This window comes from Lytechinus variegatus, chromosome 5 (assembly GCF_018143015.1).
Source record: "Lytechinus variegatus isolate NC3 chromosome 5, Lvar_3.0, whole genome shotgun sequence".
Taxonomy (NCBI): Eukaryota; Metazoa; Echinodermata; class Echinoidea; order Temnopleuroida; family Toxopneustidae; genus Lytechinus; species Lytechinus variegatus.
In genome coordinates this window covers 17019808-17029397 of record NC_054744.1, presented here as the reverse complement: position 1 = coordinate 17029397, position 9590 = coordinate 17019808, and the positions used below count along the sequence as shown (strand labels likewise).

At 37.2% G+C, this 9590-nt stretch overlaps 2 protein-coding genes across 2 annotated transcripts in view; one reads left to right on the top strand and one right to left on the bottom strand.

The window, feature by feature from the left end:
- The first annotated feature begins 216 nt into the window (after nt 1-216).
- Nucleotides 217-1398, top strand: LOC121414917 (galanin receptor type 1-like). The gene has a single exon (XM_041607964.1). The coding sequence runs from the start codon at nt 217-219 to the stop codon at nt 1396-1398; it is 1182 nt and encodes a 393-aa protein (XP_041463898.1).
- Nucleotides 1399-7429: 6031 nt separating this feature from the next.
- LOC121415591 overlaps nt 7430-9590 on the bottom strand; it is a 29896-nt gene continuing 27735 nt past the window's right edge. The window contains exon 4 of the mRNA XM_041608860.1: nt 7430-9245. Within this exon, the coding sequence (XP_041464794.1) occupies nt 8149-9245 (1097 nt within the window). The 3' untranslated portion in view covers nt 7430-8148. The remainder of the gene's footprint in view (nt 9246-9590) is intronic.

Below are 9590 nucleotides of genomic sequence, written 5' to 3'. Positions count from 1 at the left end.
CTGAAGGGGGAGCTTAGGTTTGAACTTCATGTATTTTCAGTCCCTATTATGTGAATACACCATCTGTGTGTTCCAAGTAGATCACTAGGAGAGGGGAGGAAACAAGAGGGGATATCAGAAAAGACAGTTGACGCATTGACAAAGAAAACAAAAACAGAACAAAAATAGTAGACTGTCCTACTTCTGGGTAACATCTCTCAGCCACCATAATCAGTCATGTCGTTGCTGCTTTCAAACGTTTCAAACTCTTTCCCTACCCAAAGACCAACTGTCATTGTTCAGGAAAGTGACGCTGTCCGATTCGTCGCACCATGCGTTGTCGGACTCGTGATCCTCATTGGTGTCGTAGGAAACATCTTCATCATCCTCGGTCTCCTGGCCGCCAAGAACAAGGTAGACACCCCTCCATGTCTCCTCCACTGGGTGATACAAAACGTAACGGCGAGTGATCTGGCTCTACTAGTTTTTGTCTGTCCCATCTTTGCAGCAGAGTTCGCGGGAGAGAGTTGGACATTCGGCCAAGCACTGTGTTCAGTCATGCGCCCTCTGGATTTCACCAACATGGTGGTGTCTTTTTACAGTATTTGCTTCATATGTATTGACACATGCTTTGCCGTGGCAGATCCGCAGAGGTATCAACAGAAAAGAAACGCAAGAACGACTGGAGGATGCATCGTGGGGATCTGGGCAGTGGCTATTGCATTGACCTTGCCAGTATGGGTTTTTTCTCGTGTTCGCCCAACTGCATTTCGTGGCAACATCTGCACCGTCTCATGGCCGGACCACTTTCCCATCTCGTTTCCAGTCTATGGGCTGGTTTTCGCGATGGGGTTGCCCCTGTTGACATCATTATGCTGCATCGCTGGCATTTTCATCAACTCGAGTGAGAAACTCTGGAGACCAACCTCGGCAGATAGCGTCAAGAAAACCAAAGAGTTGGTCAACTTGATCATTGCTCTTGTCCTCACCGGTGGCGGACTATGTGCTCCGTACTTTATCACACCTTTCTATAGGGAAATTTACACCGAAAACCTGGTGCCAAAGAAGTCTGCAGAATCCTTCTTCACCATCACATGTTTTGTCTACGCGTACAGCTGCGTCAAGCCAATGTTGTACATCTTTTTCTACAGCGAGCTTCGCAACATGGTCACCGACCTGATCCCGAGCAGATCCTCAAACATAAAATCGATCAGAAACGGGTTCAAGAAGAACAGGAGTCCGCAATCTAACCCGGCCAAACCGCCCAGGGGTCAGCAACACTATGTTGACCATCGTTGTCCGGACACACCCATTTCCACCAGGTCGTTTCCCGGCTCTCGAACCGATTCTCGAATCAATCTACAAAACCTGTTTGCATTGCAGTTTACCGAGGATGGATGGAGAAGGAAGACACTTTAAGAACACTTACGGGAAATCTTATGTTAATCACAGATTTAACCTGACCAATCGTGGTTTATATATGACTTTATGAATTATCTGAATTCTTTCCAGGAGCAGGCACGTCAATTTTACACTTAATCTGAATTACCCAATATGATTGGTTATGTGGATCCTTCATGGATAGGCCTACCTTTTGCCCCTCATTTGGAGAGTAACTTCATACATTAATGATAGCGATATCAGTAATGATGGAACAGTCATGCAGGGTGGGGATTGGGATTTTAGGGCATAGAGAGGGAAGCAAGCCGCGCTTTCTGGCCGCCTGGGGGGAGGGAATTTAGTAAGGGCTGTCTTTAAAGGCAGTATAGGGGGGAGGGGTCTTTTTACATAATCCTTCGTTCTTATCGCTTTGATTTTATTTTGATTTATGTGGTATACCGGTACAAGATACGGCATGTAATTTTGTATTTATTTTGTTATTTATGCATGCAAACCTTTTGTGTTATTATGAGGTATATGTTATATTTTACGTAACGAATCAGATGAGTGTATATTATCATTACGGATTTATCAATAGAGTTCTTAAGATATCCATTTACAGGACTTCATGCATTCGTTTCGGTTGGTTATACTATTTTGCTAAAAATAACTTGCGAACAGGTTTCATGAAGCACCACCTTTGAAAAGAAAAAATCGTCTGCCTCCATCATCTGATGAACAGCGAGTGGTTTAGGCCAACTTATATTGGCAGCACTGGCGTGCAGATGAAGGGGGGGGGGGTGGCTTTTGTCCCTTTAAGTTTTCAACCATGAAAAAGGGAGAAAAATGGAAGAAAATGGAAAGATGTAAAATATTCCATTTTCTGCTTAAAAGTCAACATTTTCCACCGCTCGGAGGTTTGCCCCATAAGCCCTTTCTGGCCCTTCATTTTTTTTTTTTGCTAATTACGCCACTGATTGGCAACAAATTCTAGGATTCCAATATTTCAAAGTTGTACCATAATCATTTTGACAATTCTCTTCATGGATAAATTTTCAAAAAATGCAAAAGTTAAAATTGACTGTTATCAATGAATATACTAATTTATTCACCAGAGGTATTTTTTTACGTCCATGTTTTACAATCACGTATAACTAGTTCTAACAAAAATAAAGCCCCAAAACGTCGTTTTTTGATCACCTGCATAGCAGAGTGAGACTTTGGGCGCCGCTTTTCCGACGGCGGCGGCGGCGTCAACATCAAATCTTAACGTGCTGATATGGTTTACGGTACACCATGTGGAGTGTTATAGAAACAGTGGATAGAAGAAGAGAAGAAGTGGATAGGCGAGAAAGTGGAGATTTGAGAGTAGAGTATTCTTTCTTGAAAATAGTCCTGAAAAGGACTGTAAACCAGAAGGAATGTTGAGTGAGAACAGCTTGAGTAGTAGAGCTGATGAGGAGATGCTGGCTTGAGTCGGCGAGTAGAGATGATGAGTAGTAGAGAGACTCGACGTTTCTCTTCTCTTCTTCTATCCACTGTTTCTATAACACTCCACATGGTGTACCGTAAACCATATCAGCAATTGTACATGCCATCATGCAAACCTTCAAACAACACCCAAATCTTAACCTGAGGTTAAGTTTTTGAAATGACATCATAACTTAGAAAGTATATGGACCTAGTTCATGAAACTTGGCCATAAGGTTAATCAAGTATTACTGAACATCCTATTAGAGTTTCATGTCACATGACCAAGGTCAAAGGTCATTTAGGGTCAATGAACTTTGGCCGAATTGGGGGTATCTGTTGAATTCCCATCATAACTTTGAAAGTTTATGGATCTGATTCATGAAACTTGGTCATAATAGTAATCAAGCATCAATGAACATTTTGTGCTAGTTTCAGGTCTCATGATTAAGGTCGAATGTCATTTAGGGTCAATGAACTTTGGCCGAATTGGGGGAATCTGTTGAATTACCATAACTTTGAAAGTTTATTGGTCTAGTTCGTTAAACTTGGACATTAGTGTAATCAAGTATCACTAAACATCCTGTGCGCATTTCAGGTCACATGGCCAAGGTCAAAGGTCAATGAACGTTGGCCGAATTGGGTGTATCTGTTGAATTACCATCATAACTTTGAAAGTTTATGGATCTGATTCATGAAACTTGGACATAAGAGAGTAATCAAGTATCACTGAACATCCTGTGCGAGTTTCAGGTCACATGATCAAGGTCAAAGGTCATGTAAGGTCAATGAACTTTGGCCATGTTGGAGTTTTTTTTGTTGAATAACCATCATATCTCTGTAAGTTTATTGGTCTAGTGCATAAAAAGTGGACATAAGAGTAACCATGTATCACTGAACATCTTGTGCGAGTTAGAGTAGTTTTCAAAGTCAGCACTGCTGCTATATTGAACTGCGTGATGCAGGTGAGACGGCCAGAGGCATTCCACTTGTTAGTTTTAATACATCACATCTAGGCTCTCGGGGAGTGACAGCAGTATAATTTACTTAACATAGCGAATTTTCAGATCAGGATACCTCTTCGGATTCAGTCCCCTGCTTCGTCGTGCACATCTCCTTGATTTCGTTCTGAATAGCTTAGTCATTCGGGCTCTTTTCATCTTTCTCAGTCATTTATCACACCTACTATACTGAACATTGTCCAACAGGTGCACTACCAAGCATTGCTGCAAATTACCATTATGCTAATATGCATGAATTAATTAAATGAAAAATCTTATTATTCAAAAAAATAAGATTTTTCATTTAATTACAGTATGCTAATATGAATGAAATACCTTTGCTCTAAAACGGCCCCCAAAACTGCTAATTTTTATATCCACAGACTCTTTGTAGGATCCTGATCAAATGCACTTCCAAAAAAATTTGGTATCATATTTCTTTTTCTTTGCATTTTGGATTTTGTAATATCTTACGTATTTCTTTGTTTTTAGACTTTTTGATTTTTATTGTTTTTTCGATAGAAATCGTTGCAGACTTGATTCCGATCATAAACAAGACAAAATTAATTAAGTTTAATCAGTAATAGAAATAATGATACATTTCTGAATTTTGACTTCATACACAATTTGCATTGGATCTGTGCATGAATTCACGTTTTTGAACAGTTTTGGTCTGACATGCACTTACATAATGTTGCGTAATTTCGTAACCGCGTACCCGGGCCTCGCAAATTTGAACTAAAAAGTTGTGCGAGATTCGAAAGCAAAATGTCAACGAGCGGCGCAGTTGTAAAATTTCGCGCGGCGGAATTATCATGAAAAATGTAGGGGGATCCACCCTCGGGCTTTTTAGGGTTAAGGGGTGGTTTTTTTTTCATCGTACATCTTCTAAATTCACCGAAATACCTCCTGATTATCCAAGCGTTATCACATACATATGGTATCCAATTATTTAGGGAGAGGATATGCTTTCAGGCCATAATGATTACGTGCTCATGACATTATCTTGTCCTGAAATTTGGGATTCGTGAGGTGTCAAGTGTTTTTTTTTATTTATTCATTTATTTTTTTGGACTAACACAGTGAGTATATATAAAGCTTTCCTCACCATCATATCCAAATTACATGACGTTCATGTAAATACTGTACTTGGAATATTAACTTGATTAGAATTGATAATTAAAGATTCAATAAAAGGTTCATTAAGTTTCTTCACAATTCACATTTTGAATTGGCTCTTTTTTGTGTGTGGTTGTCATAGCTTTTCCAGACATGACACACAGCAAAAAACTGTGGTGTTAACCGGTGTACATAGAGGACCACACCAGTTATTTTACACCGGTGTTAAATTGGTGGTGTCAGTTTTACACCTTTAAGTGTTATTACAACACCTTTGGTTGTTACATTTATACTCTTTGGTGTTATGTTCAATCTTTAGGGTGTAATTTTAACACCTCAGGGTGTGGTCCTCTATTAACACCAATTGGTGTCAGTTTTAACACCACAGTTTTTACAGTGCATGTTTACATTACAATGTATGGTAATGGTAAAATTATTATTTTGTTTCTTGAACTTTCTCCTTGATTTGCCTGTTGTTCTAATACCACTGTGTCTACATCCATTTAGTCTACTATTCTGGTCTAACTGCCATCTAGCAAAATACCACTTTATAAATAAGCTATCTGATTTAAAGCTAAACAGGTAATGGACCAAATGATAGACGAAATGAAGGAAAAATAAGTAGACAAAAAAGGTCAATTATTCCACTTTCCTAGGAATTAAAAGCAAGTGGTTAAAAATAGGTATCAAATCAACTGGTCACTGGATTGAAGAGCAATATGGAATATGGAATATGTTCTGGGAATTTGAACAAAATGGTGACAAACCATGTGACTCTTGTCTATTGTATTGATAAACTTGCAAAGTAACAATAATAAAATCGATCACAATTGCAGATTCATGATTATCATTACACATGTTTAATAATGTAAAATAAAAATATAAACAAACACAGTATATCCATTTTAAGATATAACAAGACAATATAAAACGGGCGAGAACATATCGGGAAATTTTAAAGGATATACTGACATATTTATATAGTGAGAAAAGTCACATTGTTCATTATGATCATGTCTTATATTGCAAGTTAATACTGAAAATTACGAGAAAATGATTGACATAAAAAGAGCTTCCAAGTAAAATGACTGTCACAATTTGAAAATAAAGTACTGATACTTCACTCAAACCAAGACTCAAACTCTTTTGCTTGTTTCTATAGGAATTTCAGCACGCCACCCTATGAAAGAATTCTATTCCAGTCTGTTTCAAATAAATTAATGTAAAAATAAATGATATAAAATGGAGTTGTGCATCTCTGGCCCATATTTATTGAGTTAGTGAAATAACTGTATTGTTTTTAAACATACATTCACACTTCCTTAAATCTGGCAAACCTGACATCATACTATCTTATATTTCTTGTTTTAATGTCATAAGAGAACTATTTAAAATACATTACTGACCAAATCTAGTAGAAAACATTACTTATTCAAGTATGTCATATATCTTTGTTCTTTCACTTCATAGGGAGAAAAAATAAAAATCTTTGACAGAAATAATTATTCATTACTTCAAAATATCTCTTTGCTCTAATGTGCTTATCAGAAAATAGCTAACAAATCTATGAGAGAAATCAATTCTTTAAAGAGACAATCTTTATTTGTTTGTTTTGTTCATATTTATGTACTGAAACCATGCACTGTATCAGAAACAATATTTTAGCATCATAACACCCCTTTGCTCACTAGGCCACTGACTTTATACAACATGTACATGTAATCATTATGATACATAAAATTTAACATATGTATTGCCATATCCATTGCAAGTAAATGCAAAAGGTGCTTTGAAAAATTAAGGTAATTACATTTTAAAGAAAGAACATGCGTGAGTTGGAACACAATTTATTGGTTTCTTGAAAAAAAATGTACCTAAATGAACACAACCATGATCTCTTGAAAATTAAAAATATTTTTGTACAAATCCCTTTCAAAGTTTCACATACCCGTTTCCACTTTGTTAAACCACAGATTACGAAAAACGAATGTAAATTTAGTTCAAAGTATATTTGATAACAGTCAAAATGTCCATCACTAAACTTAATAACATGATAATTTTCATCAGATTAAGTTGACCGTTTCCATATAAAATGATATATAAATGAAGAGGAAATGTTTTTTTTCTTTTAGAAGAATAGGTCATGATTTGCTTGTCAGGTATAAACAACATACCCAAATTAGTTTCTCTAGCCAAAGTTGACTCGATAAAAATCATTTTTTTATTTGAAGAAAATAAAAATTATATAAATTTTCAAGCAACCAGTCTTCCATTATCATTTATTTATTTATTCATTTGTTTTGTTCAACCTTAGAGTTTCTTCAATCATTTTTTTAAAACATGGCATTTCCATCGAATGCAAAGAAGTATGACGCACTTCTATTGAATATTGCATAAAGGAGGTATCATTCAACTTTGAAATGTTTCACATGGAAGAAGAACACTACTATCCAATGACAAAAGGAAGCAACTGACTTTTATTTAAATTGACCTTTTTCCTTGATTTTGAATACTTTCTGTATGCTCATATCAATGCTAAGCAGTGGAGTCACATTGCCCCTTACTGATGACATGTAGACGATTCAAAACAAAATAACTCAATATAATTCTAACATAAAACAATGACATGTTTCTTAATTTACTAGGCAACTCATTTCACAAAATTGTTTCCTTTGTCACAGATATAGATCAACAATTCCTCTTTATTGTACATGCAGGCAACAGGTTTGCACTAAGATATTTGATGAAAGAAAACTTTTAAACTCACAGTTCAAACATTTGACTGTTTCTAATAGTTTTCAGCTCTCTGTTATTTGAACATTAGTTTCAGTTGAGGTATGCATGTATTCACCACTCACTATTCTTATAATCCTAAATCACTTATTAAATAAATGTAAATTTTCAATCAAAATTAATCTTTTCTTTTCAAATTTCTTGTCTTACACTTTATATTTTCTCATTGAATACCTTTGTAGGTTAAATGTAGACTAATTCTATTTTTATCCTAAAACTAAATGGTTGGGTGAGATTCTTTCATCTTGTTTATCATCATCCACTTTGCAAATAAAGATGAAAAAAAAGCTTGAGGGTATAAGTCTGCGAGTGTGAGCATAATGTAGAGAATAGGTAACTCATTCATAGACTTATTATATATCTCATTTTTTCATATTAATCAGGGAGTTTTTCTCTAAATTGCACTTTATTCTAAGAGTTTGCCTGTGATTTCCTGACTATTTAGGCACATTGGCAGATATGTCTTGGAGTGGTTAAACCACTGGGTGCATTTAGCAGGGGTAATGGTGTCGATACACTGCTCTGCAATCTCTTTCAGGAGGTTAGATCGCCATTGTTGAAGGTTGACTCCAGATTGCTCAGCCCCCATCTTATCTTCAATCCTACATTGCCATGCAGGCTGCGCTAAACATGTCATCACTGCATCCTTGAACGCACAATGCGCCATTTCAGCTATATTTAAGAATGGTGAGAAGGGTGGAAGGATTTTTGCTTCCATGACAGCATGGACGTTGACTGGAAGGTTAGCTCTCAGATGAGGCTTGGCACTGTCATAGATGAAGACAATTTGGGCATTCTCAGGAAACAACTTGTTGCACTCTGTGGATGTGGCTCCAAGGAAGCGCTCAAACCGCTCATGGGTGACCGTACCAAAGTCTATCTCACTGTGCACAAGACCAACAGTTGCAGAAACTGCAAGCATTACATTACAGTTATGACCCCTTTGCCCATGTACTATCCTCCTAGCTGAAGTACCCTGTAGGTTCCTTCCTTGAGTGCGACGTGTCCATATATTATAACCATACTCATCAATGAACACACAGTGAGCAACAACACTACGTTGGACGAACCACTCTGCGTACTCCCTTCGTTGTTGGAGAACCCTTGGGCTGTTCCTTGAACAATGTGCATCCTCTGTTAGCGTCAAAGAGACAAGCATCCCGTCAAGAGCTCTGGCAATCGTCGACATCGACAGATCTGGCTTCTGAGGAAGATCTTCCTGCAGTTTATCCTTCATCTGGGAGAGTGTAAGTCGTGGGTTGGATTCAACAGCAGCCCGCAGGTAGTTTCTTACCTCTTCATCCATCTTGGAGTTGCGGGCTCCGCCCCTCGGAAGCTTTACAGCTCTACCCGTTTCCAGATAAGTGCGCACAATAGAACGAGCCGTAGACCTCTTTATTCCAAGATTATCTGCCATTTCTAGATAGTCTTGTTCATTTCCCTCAAAGGCTTCAACCACGCGCCGTCTGTCATCATCAGAGATACGCTTGTATGGTGTCCGAGCTGCCATGGTGAATGGAATCACACAAGTAATGAATTATGAATCTTATTCTTTCTTAGGAATAGATTTCATCATCATATTTGGAAGAAAAATCAGCTCATGAACAGATGATCACTAGTGCTACATGTAAATGAGTAATCATAAAATGAATACCAAAACAATGGTAACAATATGTTCTGCATATTAATTGAAGTTTATTTTCCAATTCAATTCTCTCTGATGAATCAAATTAGACAAATGTACCATTTTCTTATGTTCTCAGTGAATTGACAAATGATCCTCCTGGCTCTTATTCATATTTCAAATTTAACCTACTTTTTTCATATTTTTGTATGTTCCAACAAATG